Source organism: Ursus maritimus, unplaced genomic scaffold (genome assembly GCF_017311325.1).
Source record: "Ursus maritimus isolate PB19 unplaced genomic scaffold, ASM1731132v1 scaffold_20, whole genome shotgun sequence".
Classification (NCBI taxonomy): Eukaryota; Metazoa; Chordata; class Mammalia; order Carnivora; family Ursidae; genus Ursus; species Ursus maritimus.
In genome coordinates, this window is record NW_024424453.1 from 42,002,111 (window position 1) to 42,019,778 (window position 17,668).

At 41.0% G+C, this 17,668-nt stretch overlaps 1 protein-coding gene across 1 annotated transcript in view; it reads right to left on the reverse strand.

Annotated features, from left to right (window-relative positions):
• Positions 1-3,265: 3,265 nt before the first annotated feature.
• The window catches only part of NEK10 (NIMA related kinase 10), a 199,701-nt gene continuing 185,298 nt past the window's right edge, over positions 3,266-17,668 (reverse strand). The window contains exons 34-37 of the mRNA XM_008709406.1: positions 10,340-10,448; positions 8,302-8,354; positions 8,163-8,218; positions 3,266-4,226 (exon numbers count right to left, since the gene is read on the reverse strand). Of these exons, the coding sequence (XP_008707628.1) occupies positions 4,178-4,226; positions 8,163-8,218; positions 8,302-8,354; positions 10,340-10,448 (267 nt within the window). The 3' untranslated portion in view covers positions 3,266-4,177. The remainder of the gene's footprint in view (positions 4,227-8,162; positions 8,219-8,301; positions 8,355-10,339; positions 10,449-17,668) is intronic.

A 17,668-nucleotide genomic window follows, 5' to 3' on the forward strand; every position in this document is an offset into this window, starting at 1 on the left:
CCGTATTTGCTACAGTGAATGCGCTTCTGTTACCTCCAAATACAGTTCCTGGGTACAGTGCAAAGCTTCCTGTACAAAATGGAAAAAAAGGGCAGCTTGCTACAGCTTGAGGAATAATATTCAGTCTTCGATTGAGAATTGAGTTCACTTTTATGATAAAATCAATAAACTTTTAAAGATGTTAAAAACTGGTTCATTATTGCCATGTATGTAGTAAAAAAAACCCGAAACAAAAAACTACCATAGCTCACAGACCAAGAACGCTGCTACGCTTCCAGCGTGCGTGATATTCATTTTTAAAATAACTCTTGCTCATGGACCCAGAAGACATGTAAATTTGCCATATCCATCAGTCATTCCGTCAAAATCACAAAATCCTTCCTGTCCCTCTTGCAAATCTCAAAGCAACATCACAGCAGGAATGCAATCAACCATAACAGTTATATTTACAATATGCATTGTAACCGCAATGACACACAAAAGAATTTCTTTCTTTATCACAAAGTTGTTTCCCTGAGACATTTGTGTCTTCCTATCAACGTGAAAAATGGCATCCAAGGGTAAGCACACTGTTAGCAGCACATTTCAATGGAAAAGATCATCTATCTAAAATTCTGTCTATTTCCATCAAAGGACACAATCTGGAAAGATCTAAAGGTACATAAAATATACTTATTATCACATTTGGTTGTTGAACATGAAGAATTTCATGTTTAGATGGAATTTCACGCCAAGAGTCAAGGTCGACCTAGGGAAGCATTGAGCTTCCCTTGCTCGCAAGCCCTTCATAGCTGCTTCCCCAGGTTGCCGAGGAGCGGGTTCGGCCTGTTTGCTTTGCGTTGCCTCGCCAGCTGATTTTGGTGTTCATGAATATGCATCAGAGAAAAAACAAAAAGCAAGTGATAAAAGTACCTTACTAAGAAGTTTTTCCTGCCTTCAAATAGAAGCTGAAGCCATTTCTACAGGAATCCAGCATATTTGCTGTACATGGTTCCTCGCCATTCCAAAAAGAGAGAGAGAAATAGTGATAAAAATAGTTTGCAATTCAGCAAATCAAATAGAGGGATGCGGAGACTATGCATATTAATACTGATACAACTGACTAAGCAGTATTCTTGCCTTCCCACATCTTAAATATGAGTGGTGATTAACTGAGGATATTGCTGGAATTGCAGGTAACCAACCGGTCCTGTATTCATTGCTCATCAAAATTCGCAGTATTTACTAAGATGGTACCTCTAAGAAGACCTTACCGCCTGATCACTTCCATCATCTGGGTAGACTGCGTGACAGTGTTGCTTAATTAGGTTCTGCTTCAGGACGCCCAGAGCGTGCACACGGCCCAGGGCCATACAAGTGTCCACGTTAAACTCTAGCAGCGTTTCTCCGGCAAGGTCCTGAAATTCACCCGTGAGCACTGGGTCTAGTGTCCACGTTACTATTCTCTGGAGACCGCCAATTAAATATCAAACATCTGGAAGAATACAAGGTTAACAACCAGCAAGCACATAGGCTTGCTGCAGTCACTTCCTTGCAAATGGGACGTTTTGCTTTTAAAAAGCGAATGCAGGTTTCAAGTACACATATTCAGACAGAGTTGGTAGATCAAAACACAATTAACTGAAGCATTTGTGTATCCAAAGTGATCTGAAAAGACTGATTCATATTCTGTCCATACAAATATTCAGTGGCTGAGAAGGAGATGAATTCACAGGGATTTCATTGCACAACAAATAATTAACAATTATACAAGAGAAAGATAAAAAAATTTAAAGGCAATCAAGCAAAGATTATGAGGCCTATTACACTCAAATAACGACTTCTTTGCACTAGAGGGCAGTTTGGAGAGTGAAAACAAAATGATCGTTCTTGCTCTCTTGTGAGGGCAGGGGACTTCTTGGTGGAAAGTCAGAAAGTGAGGGCTTTTGAAAAGGCAACATCGCTGTTGGGATGAGACTCCATGCGCAAGAGGGATCCCTTACCAGTGCCTAACCTTCTCCTAGAGGCCTGCTCTTGCGCTGGGAGAATGAGGATCCAGTGACTGGTAGTCTATGAAGGGTTTCAAATAGAACAAACACATTCAGGACTTTGGCAAAAAATGCATCTGTCAGCATGGAGTTGACAGGCCTAAGGCTGTTGACATCCATTTGTTGACCTTTGTTAATTCGCACTGGCTTCTAGCATAATAAATGCCACGTCTAGGGTCTTAAAGAAATAGCTCGATGGAGACATTTTGTTCCCTTTCTGGTCAATAAGGTCAACTGTATGTATTTGAAAACACCTGCAAAGAAATCATTTCTCTCTCTCTCTCTCTCTCTTTTTTTATCAAGGTGTAACCTCTGAATACTATTCTATTCTAAACTTTGTTGACAATATATTACCATTTGAGAAAGAGCTTTATTGTTCAAACTTTCACCCCAACAGCTTGGTTTATTTCTAGGTATTGGCTTCTATCACAATTAAAATTTATGCCTTTGTAGTCCTCTGCCTCTTACACAATGAGAAATGTGCCCATTCCATGCACAAAAAGATATAAAAAATAATAGTGCAAGTTCAAATTCAGTTGGGCTAGGAATAAAATTTTACCTGGGTAAATCAACAAAATCGTAGCATTTTGATTTTACATGTAAATTTCACATATGAATGGAATTGGTTTGAAAGTTGAAACTGACATTTTTCATTACTGTAATTATATGTTATTTTAAATTACAGTGTATTTGTAATCATTAATTTGGCTTAAAGACAAAGATTCATTGGCAATTTTCAAAGGCATTAGTTAAAGGAAATTTGGATATCCTTTAAGTATTGAACATACAAATATAAAAGTAGTGTGGGTTCACATTAAGAGATTTTCTATACTATACAAAAGGTTATTATGTTTCAACCACTGTAAATATATTGAACTAAATCCTGTCCAATCGTACTAAAAATATATCAATGTAAATAAAGATACCAGAACTCAGAGAGAAGTAAATAAAAAGCATAATTTCAGCTTTCAGATTACTAATTATATAGAATTAAAATGTTCTTTAAGCAGTTAGAAGTGCAGTCTGACTTGGCAATAAGGGCATTTCTGGATTTTACACCAGTTATAAGCCAGTGGAAGAGACGTTAGCCCAATAAGAATCTAGAAAATTTTCATCATAAAGTCTCCCTACATAGGAATGGAACACTATTTGGCATTCTGATTTCTTGTTTTTTAGGGATGTCGCAATGAATAAAGAAGTGACTTATATTTTATTATATAACTTGTTTTCATTTTAAATCCCCAAACAATAAAAATTTTAAAACAGTGTAGGTGATTTTAGTGAGAAGGGACTTAGAATAAGGAATATTGCATCTCTTTCATAGATTCTATGAACTCTTCAAAGTGCTCTAAAAACACTATAAGTTTGATTAGCAGCAAAGCATTAGCCTAATCAAAACCTCTCCTCCCTCCCCCCATATATATGTCTATATATACACACACTGTACAGCAATATATTCTGTTAGTCTAGTTTACATCCGACAATTTGACAGTTATTCCCAGAGGCTGTGCAAAGGTTACAAATACTGTCTACTGTCTTCAGACCACTAGCACCCACTGGTTAAGAGAGAACCAATCCTTTCCTTAAAACAACAACAACAACAAAATTCAATCACCTATTTTGAATTTCTTTTAAAATTAAAAAAAAAAAGGAAGAATACAGTGAATTGCCCAATATATTATTACTCTGGGGCCTGTAATTTTCTCTCTCTAAAACTATTTTTATACACAGAAGGCTAGATGCCTTTAAACATAGTTTCTGCAATCCTAAATATAAAACATTCTGTTGAAAAATATGACTTTTTTTGTTTGTTTGTTTTTGTTGTTTCTTTTTTAAACTTGGAGGAAAGTTCTGTGAGGTGCAAGTTTTTTCCCCACAGATGAATTTTGCAGCATTTTCTCCCGGGAGCATAACTGACAGCCCTGTCATCCTGTGTCTACCACATCCGGGGAGCAGAGCCTTCCCACGCTGCCGTGGCCCCAGAACCTAGCACAGGGCCTCCAGAGAGAGGCCCTGGAGGGGCCAGGGCATCTTGGTCTTTTCTTTTCCACACCCTTCCAGCAGCTCCCAATCCTTGGGCATCTGGTAGAGCTGAAGTCCAGAACTTGAACTTCACTAGGAAAATGAAGTCTGTTCAAAATGCAGGGTTTTCATCTTTTGGTTGGGTGATTCTTGGTCCCCCACGGATAGGAATGATATCTAGAAGATTCAGAAGTGGAAAGAGTTCTCTATAGTCACATATATTTGACTTCACACATTCAACTTCAAAAGCAATAGCTCAGGGATATATGTAAATAAATCCCAGTGAAGAAAGATGATTCTAAACATAATAGGATGGGACATTTTTAGAAAGCCACATTTTGCTGAAGTTTGGTGCTAACAGGGTCTTTCTCAAATTATAAACTTCGCTGGAAATGATAACACTTTATAGGAGAAAAATAAACACCCATTCAAAGTAGCTTGAAGTTTTCAACATCTAATTTACATGTTATCAGTTAATTGGGGGGAAAAGCAATGCAAACTGTACATTTCTTTTTCTCTTGCCAATTTTACTTCTCAATGCAGATTCCATTGTTAAAAATGTTAATGTGTACCCCTAAATATATAAGGAGGATATGCCTAACGTCTATTCACCCACAAGATTCAAACAGTTTTACTCTCACAAACAACAATGATAAAATTAAGGCATGCTAGGCTGTCTCCTCTGATAAGGAAGCTAAAGGTTCATGAATGTAAAATATAAATTAATCATACATCTCTGCAAATGCTCAAGACCAGAGCGTGCTTTGGGCTGGCCAGGTTTGTTTTGAACTCGTTTCATTGTCTTTACCCTACTTTCTTCCTCTCAACTCATTCCACCTCCCCTTCCCGGAAGCCCAGAAATGAGGATTTCCCCATTTTGCTTAGGGCTCCTTGCTGCTATTTCTGTTTCTGCTACTATTTCCTTTTCCTAATGCAGCATTTTGTGCCCAAGACAATCTTCCTAGCCAACAGTCCAAGCAGTGTCCCCATTATTTAAACAGTTGCAGGAACAAATGGATAATGGCTTTATGCTGAGGCTTTCAGTTTGATGATGGCGTCTCTCTATCCCTAACTAAATATTCACCCTGGGACCTATGCTAAAAATGTGCGTGTCTTGGCTTCATGCTTTAGCTGCTGTCTGGGTGTTCGGTAGATGCGTGTTAAGTTTGAACTGACTGTCCAAGTGGTAAACTTCAGTAATACGGATATTATGTATGCAATTCTCTGTGTGACCAAGATCACTGATGACATTTTGCGATGACGATGACAATGACAATCAGGATGATGACAAAGACAATGAGAACAGCAGCTCTGGGTAGATGCAGGTGACTGGTGGGGGCGTTGAAACAATGCTTCCCGTTTCTAACCACAGCGCGGGGGAAGCTTTCTGAACTTGTGTTGCGTGTGAAAGGTTGAAGAAATACTGGGGGAAACAAGGTTGACAGATTTCTTACAGCACATCTCAGACCATGTAATATGGTAACGTGTGTAAACATCCTCTAAAAATGGAAAACTGTACTTTCAGAGTTTCCCAAATATATTTGATCACAAAATTTTATTTTTCAGGGAACACCTGTTAGCATCTTTGGTAATATTGGCTATTCTATGGAATCTATTAGGGAAAATACATCCTACTGATTCTAAATCCTTGTTCATGTCCAGTGATATTTAGCATCCTCTATCTTTTGACTATGGAAAAATCATCACTGACTAGCTGATTTGATTCATATTTGGAATTATGTGTATTTCCAGCTTGTGAACCCTTAGGTGCTTCTAAGTGGAGGCCGGCTTATTTCTTGGTAATTAATTTGGAACACCAGTAAACAAGTACTTCAAGCACAACCAAGGGTTATTTTTACTAGTAAACTGTGAAGAGTCTTCTCTCAAGATATAGTCTATCACTGTTAAAAGAAGATGAAAAGAGAATATCATGGAATAAGAATTTTTTGCGAGTGATTCATTTTAATTTGGAGTATTTTAAGAACATTTTATGTATGTCATATCCAACAGATTTTTCTTAAATTTGATCACTTAAACCATGTCTCCATATTCTATTCACAGTTCTGAATATAGCTGTAAATAACTTTTTCTTCATTATTAGGCATCTTATTATTTATTCCTTAGAATAAGAAAATTTGCAATGTCTTTTAATATAGGAATGCAGCTTGGGAAGTAGAAATAATGTTTGAATTTTTTAAAACTTAGGGATAGAACTGAAAAGGGATAAAAGTAAATTTAAAAATAAGGCTAAAATTACTTTTTAAGAAAAAATACGAGCTCTTGTAAGAGCTTCCCTAACTTCCTTACACACCTGGTTTTTCACTGATATTTAGTATTGTTTCTACAAAAATATGAAGCCGTTCATTCCTGAGTCTCTGAGACTGTGCAGACAAATTAATGACAAAAGCGACCTTTGCCCCCACTCCAAGCCAAAGGCACTTAAAATAATAAGGAGCTAAGAGTTACGAACAAAGACGCTCATCTTATCCATGGAAAGCTGGATGTACTCTGTACTCGGCCCAAGAATAGACAAAGAAAATTCAAAGGTGAGCAATTATAAAGATGGTGATTTCTATTAATAATATACCTTTGGAAAATGAGAATTATTCATCATTTCTCTGTAGTTATAAATCACAACAGAACTAAATCTGTAAGGGTTGTTTTGGAAATATATTATCAAGCCAAAAGAGCAAGCAGTTGAATAATCTTACGTGTGATTTGTATGAACAACTTATGGAAATAAGAGAAGTAAAAAAAAAAGTTGGAGCCTGAACTAACCTCAAAAAAGAATCTAATTTCCATATAACAACCTAACAGGATGCTCTTGAGGCCTCTTTCTCTTACCATGGCTAATACCTTTGAAGATGACTTCTGGGATGATTTAAATAGTGGTCACAGGACAGCTTCAGCAGCGGGAAAGGAAGGCAGTTCCTTCGGGCACTAAAGGCCACTTCAGAGAGAACAAACTAAAGCAACATGGAGCCACACAGAACGTGGACGTGGCTGCTTATGATCAATTTGACGATTCAGTTGTGAGGGGCTTCTCAGAAAAGTCAAGAGACAGCTCGCGTGTAGACACTGTCAGTGCCCACATCCCCCCTCATCCACACCCCTTCACAGCATGCTGGCCCGCTTTCCAGCTGCCAGAGCCTGCGTTTCACTTCCTGAGGATTTCTCTGGCCTCTGGAATCTGTTCTGTCCACTCTCACAGAAGGCCAGAAATGCCAGGGGACAAACATTCTCTGGGGAAAGGCCGCAAACAACGACCAATGGAAACGGCAGGACAAATACCCCAGCTCCCTCAGCCCTTGAGTGGGATAGCTGAAGTATGTGTTCTATACTGGCTCTCAGATTTCCCCAGTGGGATCTAGCCCCAGCCAGCCACAATGGTTACTTGCTTGAAAATGAAACCTTCACTGAATTATTTCTTCACTCCCCTACCAGTATTTCCCAGAATTGCCTCTCAAGTAAACTAACTGTACTCAAATCTGTGTGGCCAACACTGTGCCCAACAGGAAAATGGAGGAATCAGAACTGGACAGAAGTGAAAAAACACTGTATTTTTAGAGCACAAATAGTTCTTATGTGAGAAGGTAATACAGAGCCCCAGTAAACTGAGGTTTCTTACTTAGGGTAAGCAAATGGCAATACATAACAACAAATCCCTATCCACAAACATATCTTAAATTCACCAGAAGTGATTGTGTCATTGTATTTCCCCCTGCGTTCTATACAAATAATGGGTAGATTTCAGTGATGGAAATCTGAGTTTACAGCTCTACTAGAATGGAACAAATGCTTAATTAAAAAAAAAAAAAAACAAACAAACCGTAAAAATGCTTTTCCATTTTATTATGTTTCTTATTTTTTCTGGGAGTAAATTACCGCTAAGCTATTGCCCTTTCTTTTTCAGCAGAGAGACAGCAGCTGCATCCATACAAAAGATGGGCAACATACATTCTACCCATGGTCATACTGAGTGTAAGCCAAGATATTTTACACAAGTATTTAAAATGAAAGTTGGAAAAAAACCCTGGAGTCCAGGATAATCAGATCTAACATCCAACGATCTCAATTGATCTTTCACATTTAAAAGAAAACTCTAGATCTCACCTGTTAGATGTAAAGTTGTAATAACCACTTTCCTCTAGGACTTCTTCAATCACAGTCTGAAGTTGAAAAAAAAATTCGGGTTAATACTGAATTAAAAGCAACAAAAGAAAACTGTTCAAAGGCACTGCAAAAACCTCACCTGCATCTGTTCATATGTTATTCCCTCCTCCACATCAGAGCTGGTGCGTAGACCTGAAATAGATAGGTGATGGAAAGTCTCATCTTCGGTTCCCATTTTCTTAGTGGGACTTTGTTGACAATTACAACTCAACTGTAGTGAAAACTATTTAGTCATGATGAAGAGGAGTACTTCTTAGCACATTTCAAATTATCTTGCTTTGAATAATCAAACTCTTTGTTTCTCTTCCTTTAATAACTGGCTGTTTTTGGGGTGGCCATCACAAAATAATACACAAAGATTTTGGGGCATTTCTCAGGGTATAAATTGGGCAATTAAGTTAGAGAGGCGTGTGCATACACACACACACACACACACACACGTGTGCCCATGCATGTGAACACTAAGGACAGGTCAGGAGTATTCGCAACACAAATGACCTGATGGGCAAGCTTTCTGATTAAAAAACTCTCCTTAAGCTACAAGCAAAACAAGTACATATGCGCTAGAAAGAAATGAGTTCTTAGAGGGAGGCAGAAATAGGGAAAGACAACGAAGACCTGGCCCCTTCCGGTGACTGCCTAGAGGGAAATAAAGCACACTTGGCGCCAGGAGGCAATGCTTTCTTCGATGTGTGTTCTAAGGGTGATATACTAGCCCTCCCCCAACTGAGTGCCACCCAAAGCGATGCTGGCCAGCTTCCACTGCAATCCATCAGCGCTGGTGTGTGCAGGGAGGCCCAGGAGCCCCCTCCACACAGGCACAAGAGGGAATGGGTTGAAGTGGAGGGGAGGCATGAGGCTGACGAATCCTGGCAGCTCCTCTTCAAAGCTCTGGGCCAAGGTGTTCCCCAAAGTGCCTGCAGGCTCTGCCGTGTGAGCCTGTGGCCAGCCGGCTGTGATGGGACTTGCCTGCTCCAGCCCAGGGTGGGCCCTCCAGCTGCCCTGGACACCTGCCAGCTCCCTCACAGGCCGCTCTGAGAGTTCCATCAGAGCTCTTGGTTTCATCAGAATCGCTGCTGGAAGAAGGTCGGCCTACAGACTCACTGCCCTGCCCTGGGGGCGCTTTCAAAGCAAAAGACTTTAGACGGCGGTTCATCTTGATCTTATAGGTTTCTCGGGGACTATTTGAAACAAAATTCTGCCTGCAGGTTGGCTTTATCCCAGGAGGCCAAGATGCAGGGAAAGTTTGAGAATTAATACATGAAATGATTTGCCTAAACTGAGGAGTGGGGGGATGGCGAGTCTCCCTTTAACCGTCATTTCTATCCATGCCTCTTTGTGACATAACTATAGTTTATAGGGCTTTGAAAATTATTTAGGAACTCTGAAACCTCAGAGTAGCTTGAAAACCTCTTCTGAGAGTTCAGTTATCATGAGAAGAGTCACATGATGCTGAGCCCCTGCTAATGGTCAAGCACGTTTTATATGTTTACCCTGATCCTCATTATAACCCTATAGTGTAAGTACCACGCTTACCCCCATTTTATAGGCAAGGAAACTGGGGTTCAAGAGGTCAAATAATTTGCCCAAGGTCAACTACTAAATGCGGGAGCTGAGATTCAAGTTTAGGCATCCAGGTTTGGAGAATCTGCTCCTTTAATCCCCGCGCTACCTAGCCTCCCTACGTGAGATTTATGCAAAACAAAGCAAAACAAATTAAATATGGCTGATGTGGATTCTTCAGGTAAGTTTCAATGTCCTCCATTTTGAATATTCAAACTCTTCATTTCTGCTTTTTATCTTCCTGGGTGCTTTGGGGCATTTGATTTCCTATCATCAGATAAGAAGAAATAAAAGGAAATACAACTCACCCACACGGATTCTGCTGTTTGATTATGGCATTAACAAATGATCAAGGAAGCTGCCACAACAGGGTATGATAAATCTCACAGGGAATTTCTATATTCGTACTGTATATCCCTTCCAACTACTGCCATAGATAATCAAAATAAGCTCTATTTTTCTTTTAAATTGAGGATAATCTTTTAAGGATAGCTGTTGATCCAAACAATATATTTCTTCGTGAAAGCCAGATTTCCTGTGGTGAAGACCATTACCTGTCGGGTCATCTGGGGACAGGCTGTTTCCACATGATGAATGATGTAATAAATGGTAATCCGCTGTGAAAAAGTTGGGCTCAATGGGTTCTGGAGATCCCTGAGATAACTGGAACCGAAAAGGCAAAGCCACATGTTATTCTATAGTCAGAAGCAAATGACAAGAGACCTCTTTCCCTATGTCTCGACACAGAGAATTTAGTGCTTGTGGTTTTCAGTCTCTTGTAGATAGAGAAAGGCACATCTTCCTTTCAAAAGAACTTCTAAATCGGAGGCAGGCAAATTACAGTGAAAGTAAGGTAGACAATTCCCTGGTCACATGAAAAAATAAAAACAACTCTGCACTTTACGGCTTTATGAGAGCAAGATAAAAATGGATAGAAAAATAATGGCATAGGCTTGGGACTTCAAAACGTTCTTTGCATCAGGCATATGAGGAATAAACTCAATTAATTATCCAGCAGATCGATATGCTTAGTTCACATCGTCATTGTTTTTTGTGTATCTCCTTTAAACAATGCCTTCTTGTTTGACCAAGGCAAACAAGTTTCTTAACACATTTTCCTAAATTACTGTTGCTTAATTTTAATCTCCAAACATTAATCCCCAACACTCTAAAGGAGACAGTAATTCACTGAATGACAGACTTTATTAAGGTTCCAACCGTCTGATGCTCTCCCACAAAGCTGAATTTTTTAAGTGGAATTTTAGGCTATGAACATTTTTCAACCTTCTTTTACCTTTAATTCCAACCAGCACTTGGGCTGGTCAAGTTTTCATGCCTATGTTAATAGAACATACTTTTAAAATGCCACTGCTTATTAATAAACCAGACACAAATGGCACAATTTAGACCATGCAACAGCAGTTACCTTGGACTCATATACTCTGCTCATGAACTAAAACACACCATTGTTCAATCACCTGGGAAGGGTATTCATTAAGAGTCAACGATATAGGTCTACTGTATGACCTTGTAATCCCACTCTTAGGTATACACACAAGAGAAATGAGGACTTCTGACCCAAAACTGGAGAAAACCCAAACATCTACAGAAAGAAGAATAGATAGATTGTGGTGTGCTTATCCAAGGGGATTCTGCAAAGCACAAGAAACAGCAACATGAATGAATGTTGAGCAAAAGAAGCCAAAAACACCAAAGAAGACGTAATGTATAACTTCACGTATAGGCATTTTCACAAGCGGACAAAACTAACCAATGGCGATGAAGATTAAGATAATGATTATGTCATGGCAGAGGGTGGGATATGACTAGGGAAAGGCAAGCAGGAGACTTCTTCAGTACTGGAAATGTTCTGCCTAGTGACGTGGGTAGTGGTCACCTGGGTGAATGTGTATACAGAAGTCCACGGGGGTGTACAGGTACCTCACTGGATGCATTCTGCATTTATACCTTAATAAGAACATTTGCTATGAGCAATTCATCATTATTCCATCTGTGTACTTTGGACACTACTAACACAAATTATTTCTCTGTTTTCCAGTCTCCATGTTGCCAATGAATACTACAGTCTAGAAAAAAAACTATGGTTCTATCCTTTTTTATTCTTGAAAATTCATTTTCCTTACTTCAGTGACAACTGATAAAACTAATAACCCATCTGTAAAATGACAAGATCGTAAGACCGCAACACATTGCAATGCAGGGGATCCGATAGTCACACACTTAACAACATCCTCATCAGTGCTATTAGGATGCCACAGAGGCAGGCCTAAGTACTCTGTATTTCTCACAGCCAAGCTAGTAGTTTGCTCCAACAAAGTTTCTTAATATGTCTCGTAATGCTGAAAATGATTTCCTGGTATTGCCTTCCAAATGACTTCAGATGGGATTGTTTTTCACGTGCTTGGGCATAGGAGTAATTTGGCTGCCTGAAATGCTCATCCTAATTATAGAAAGCTTAGTTAAGTCAACTTAATTATTAAGTAAACACCTTGGAATCCTAACTTGTTCACAGACAGGAAGGTGTTTAAAGCTGCACAGTGAAGTGTGTGGATTGTGAGCTGGACAGGTCAAGATGGCCATTTTACGAAGACAAGGACAAGTCTTCTTCATTGATTCAAAGCTTGAAGAGAGGAGTGTTTGAGGATGCCGGTGCCTCTTACATTAGTCTCCTTCAGCTTAAGAACTGCAAATCCTCAGGGATGGGTGGATGAAGGCAAGGACTAACATTCATTAGTCTAGTGTTTGAATCCCAGATACATTTATTTTTATTCCAGAAACTTCCCAGGACTTCTTGCAGTTCAGTTTTTTGACATACATATTCTTTCAGCACATCTTTTGTGCCCCTTTGTGTCATGCTCTGAGCACGTTTTGCAAAACAGAGATGAAAACCATTGGATCACATAGACCAATGATCTCTCCGGCTTATCAGCACCATGCTGGGCACCAGGGAGGACACAGCAATGACGTGGTTGCCATTTGCCTGGAAAAATAGGCTAATGTACATGAACAAGAAGGAGAATAAACAATGAAGTGTCAAATGAGGTTGGGAGTTCTAAGCTTCCAAAAGGAAGTATGCTTCACGAACACCAGTATGATTTCCAGAAGCTCTGTAGCAGAAACACTGGGGCCGAGCCTTGAAGGCTGGATTTGGGTGGATGTAGGGAAGCAAAGCAGACATTCCAGGTGAGTGGAACTTGGGGACAAAGGCTGGACACTGCCTACCAGTAGCAAGGGGATGAAAGGGATATGCCATAAGCCCATGTTACAGAGGTGTGGGGCTCTATAGTGAAGTGAGGGACACAAATGCTGTTAATTCAGCGGGGATTTGTTTATCAACTCTTGTGTGTCACGCACACATCCAAACAATGAAAACAACCAACGGTGGCCAAAAGTTGCACTCTCGGAGCTTACTGCCTAATTAGGGAGGAATGTAGCTGTGAAGCATCCACCCGGATATATGTGGAATTGCAACTGTGCTGAATGCATTGAAGGATGGGCCTGGGGGTCTAGGAGGTAACGGGCAGGTTTAACTTAGGAACAGTTTTTCTGAAAAAATGACCCACTGAGAGCTGGAAGAATGAGAAAGAATGAGTAAAGGATGGAGAGGGAAGATCTTGAAAGGCAGGAACACAAGCATTTGCAAAGACTCAGGAGGAGGCTGCACGGTGGACAGATGGCACCTGTGGCTGCTGTGAGACCAGGAAGAACAAGACAGGTATGAGAGGATGACGGACAGGGGAGCAGGGCTTGGACCAAACGGGACTGGGACTACTGCGGGGACAACTCGGCAGTTTATACTTAGAGCCCCTGAACAGCTTCTGTGTGTCTGCGTGGGTGCGTGTGTGACACGGTCAGATTTCCATTTCGAAAGGATCACCCTGGAGGCAATGTGCACAACAGTCTTGCATGGGGCTGGAGGAGGCTCCGGCGAATGATGCGGGCCTAGAAAGCTCCATGCCAGGCTTTAGACGGTGAGGAAGGAAACTGGAGGCTTCTAAGGTTTTTCAGTATGCTTAAAAAAAAAAAAAAAAGAAAAAAGAAAAAAGCCAGTGTTTAGAAACTCGGTCGGGTAAGATGGATTAGAGAACAAGGAAGTCAGCAAAGAAGCTGTGACTCCAACGCCAAAGAGAAGTGCTAAGACCTTGAACTAGGTGGTAGCCAAGAGAAGCTCGAGTACCCTCCCTAATAACACCAGTAGCTCCTACAGCCACTTACTGCGCACTTAAACATTCTAGACACACGGGATGTTCTATTTGGTTCTTACAACTACCTCTAAGGGAAGCATTATCTCGGGTTTACAGATGGGGACACTTACTGAAAGTAAGTGGCAGGGCCAGGGCTCTAACCCAGGGCTTTAACATCAAAAGGTAAGCAAAACCCCCCACGAAGAAGATACGCAGGTGTTAATGACTTATGGGACAAAAGAAATGACATGGAGCGGCTGAACGTGACTGCAAGGCTTCAAGACTGAGCAGAAGGAAAGCATGCCTCCCACGATAGGGATGATGACGTACGGAGGAAGAAGGAGGTGGTGAGTCCAATTCTGGACACACCAGACAGGCAAGAAAACGCTCACCCCTCTGGGGGCATACGGACGCTACCACAGAACGGTTCCGAGCAGCAGCCCTAGGGCTGGCAGGGTCCTGGGCCAGTGCCGTGTGGGCCCTCTCTTGCCCCTCAAACATTCAGCTTAGGGGGGTACTCCCATCTGCGTCATCTGTGTTCTGTGTGGCAGAACGCTTAACCCCTCCTTCCGAACGGACGTGAAAGGGCTCTCCCGCCCTGAATAAGTGCCTACGGTTCTAAAGAGCAAACGACCGTACACACTTTCGAACTAAAGCCAAGCAAATATTAAAGAGAACAGACTGTATCGCTGTTACTACTGATTTTGAGCAAGTACTGGGCCATTTTAGCACTTCATTGTTCTATTGAGAATATAGTACTTTTTAGGCCAAACCTACGTGAGAAAAAAAATCTGTAATCTTCATTAAATTCCCCGAACTGTATCTTCTCTCTTCCATATCATAAAATGAGGTTATCTTTGCTGCAGAACAACGACACCAATTATTTGGAATCTAATCAGCTGAGGTAGAAAAGAAATGAAACAACGTAAATGAAATTAGGTGCCAGAAGTGAGAAAATTTTTAACATGCCACATCACATGTCACTCACCAGTCCTCTGATCTGTTTTCCTTTAGATTTTCCTGTCCTCTTCGACTGAGTTATAACTTGTTAAGACATAATATATTGTCTTATTTTTCATCTTTTCTAACCTATAGCTCCTATCTGTTCTTTTTTATTAGGTTTTTATAGGCCACTTTGTTAACAGACATGTCCAGTATTTATACTCACTTTTCTCTGATACTTAAGCACTCACACACATACGCATGGGCCCCTTCACGGGGATGGCCCATCATCCGAGTCCATGAGATGCACGGTGCATCCCCACCCTCCCCCCTCCCTGCCCCGGAAGCAGCCTTGCTGTTTACATTTCCATCAAAGATCGTGTTTCTAACAAAGCATTCCAAAACTCAACAAAGGCTGGAAAACCACTGTGCTATGCTATTTACAACCACGAGCTCATCCTCCCAGGACACGGAAGGTGGTATCGAAGGAGAAGATGAATAGTGGCCTGACCCTGCCGGGCAGGAGAGCCCTGCTCTAGGAGCTTCTCCACTCGGTCCAAACAGGTTGGCACTGGGCACTGCTGATTTATGATGCCTCCATGGGGCCCTGACCCGGGCTAGGCAAATATAAGGCGTAATTATTACGTGCATCAAAAGACATTAATTGAAGCATGAGGAGAAGAGCAATCTGCTAACTGGAAAAGAGCCGGAAACCTGGAGTTAGGAGTTAAAGAGACTGCCAGCTCCGAATAGGGTGAGCTTGACCTTGCTGATCTGAGTTGAAGTACAGATGAGGAACCAAAGAGAAGTGCTCGCCTTTCCTTGCAAGTTCTTTATTTAAGAACAAATGTCATTTTTCCTGTAGAACTCCTCAGTCTGGATTTCTGGCTTATCCCCATGGTGTCATGTCGCACGTGCTCTCGTCCCATGCATCTGCCACAGGTGCCTAGCTAGAGGCAGAGCCAGGGTTGGTAAACTTCCTCGGTAGAGGGTCAGATGGGAAATACTGACAGATTTACAGGCCGTGTAATCTGCATCACGGCCCCTCAACCGTGCCTATAAGGTGAATGCGACCGTGGACAATACGTGAGTGAAGGCACGTGGTTCTATTCCAGTAACTTTATTTCCAAAAACCACAGTCCGCCCACTTCCAATATAGAGGCTTCCTCAGAGGCAGACCCGAGCCTCTAGCAAATATACTTCGTACATGGTACCGCACGAACTTCAGGAGCCATGTAACGTCTGGCTGCCCCTCTTTTGGTGACATTAGCAAGCCACCGGTGATGATGTCTAGATCCGGTATTTTAGGAGAGGCTGCAGAGTGGCGACGTTTTTTATTCCTTTGGTTCTTATTAGCTGAAGGACTACTCTAATGAGAAACATCCCCCTCATCTATTTAGTTACCTGGGCTAGAATTCATAAGGCAACGGCAGAATAAATGTTTGATTCTTTCCTTTTGTAAATAATTTTCAAAATAATGAGTCGGTTACTTGGCATCCTCCAAAGGGAACCAATGAGGGATTTTTTTTTTTTTTTTACTGTCATGAACTCTTAGATATAAACTTTAGTGAATGCTTTCAGTCCATTGCAGTAATTATTCTTACTGATGCCCTAGTTATCCAATAGATAGCCAGTGGGAGCCTCTTTAAGTCGGCTCCTGAGTCTTTTTGACACCTCCTCAGGAATCCTTGATGGCATCCTCACTACACCACCTATTATGTCAAGACATCCCCCCTAAGCTTTTCGTCCCCGCTCCACAGCTGCAGTCAGCTCCGTCTCCGAGGAGCCACGGGTGCTAAGGGAGCTCGCTGCTGCTTGGTTAGTTCTAGACAACTTAGTGAAAATATTAGGAAATACGTGTATTTTTTTAAAGATTTATCATGAATTCATACGCATTCATATTGGCATTTCCAATCCTAATTTGAATTAATAAATTCCATCTTGTTTCTCTTTCTCCTTTCTCCCATGCCGAAAATCCTAGTTTCCCAAGACACTATACAATTACTCACACGCTTTATTCCCCTCACAATTTTTAGCCAAGGTTGAGCAGATTGGACCGAAGATCAGCTTAGGTAAGTCATAAATAAAGAGCTTAGTTTCTTAGGAGGGGCTTTCCTACTTTTTCACTCTTCTATATATCCTGCTGGGTCTCAGGCCATTCATCAGAAGGCACGGTCATCCCATAATGATTCCTCAAACTGGAGACAAGGAGTCCCCTGGATTTCAGGACAAGTTTCAGAGGGGAGGTGGAAAGCAAATGCATTTGATGAACTAGCACTGCTTGCTTCTTCCACGGCCCTGGGGTGGGTGAGAGTGTTGGTCAAAGGCCAACTGGCCACTCCACCAAGATTATCCAGGGGATGAAAAGGCCATTTCCGAACAAAAATTGTCACAAACAAAAGATTAGACCAGAAAGGGAGAAAAACAGAGGCCACAGACTCTTCTCATTTGTGTTTAGATGAGGGCAGGAGGGCTTCTTTCTATATCCATATAAAAATATACAAATATGATATATGTCATATAATATGTTACATAGAATAGCACCAATATAGACTGTATTATACAGAATATATTTATCAATACAGAATATTCTATATTCAACGATCACACATTGAGCTCTACCATGTGCCAGGCACTGTGCAAGACTGTAGGTAATCAAAGATGAATGCAACACACTCACTGCCTTTGGGGGAAACAGAAATGTAAGCTAGATAAAAAGCTATTTAGAACACAGCA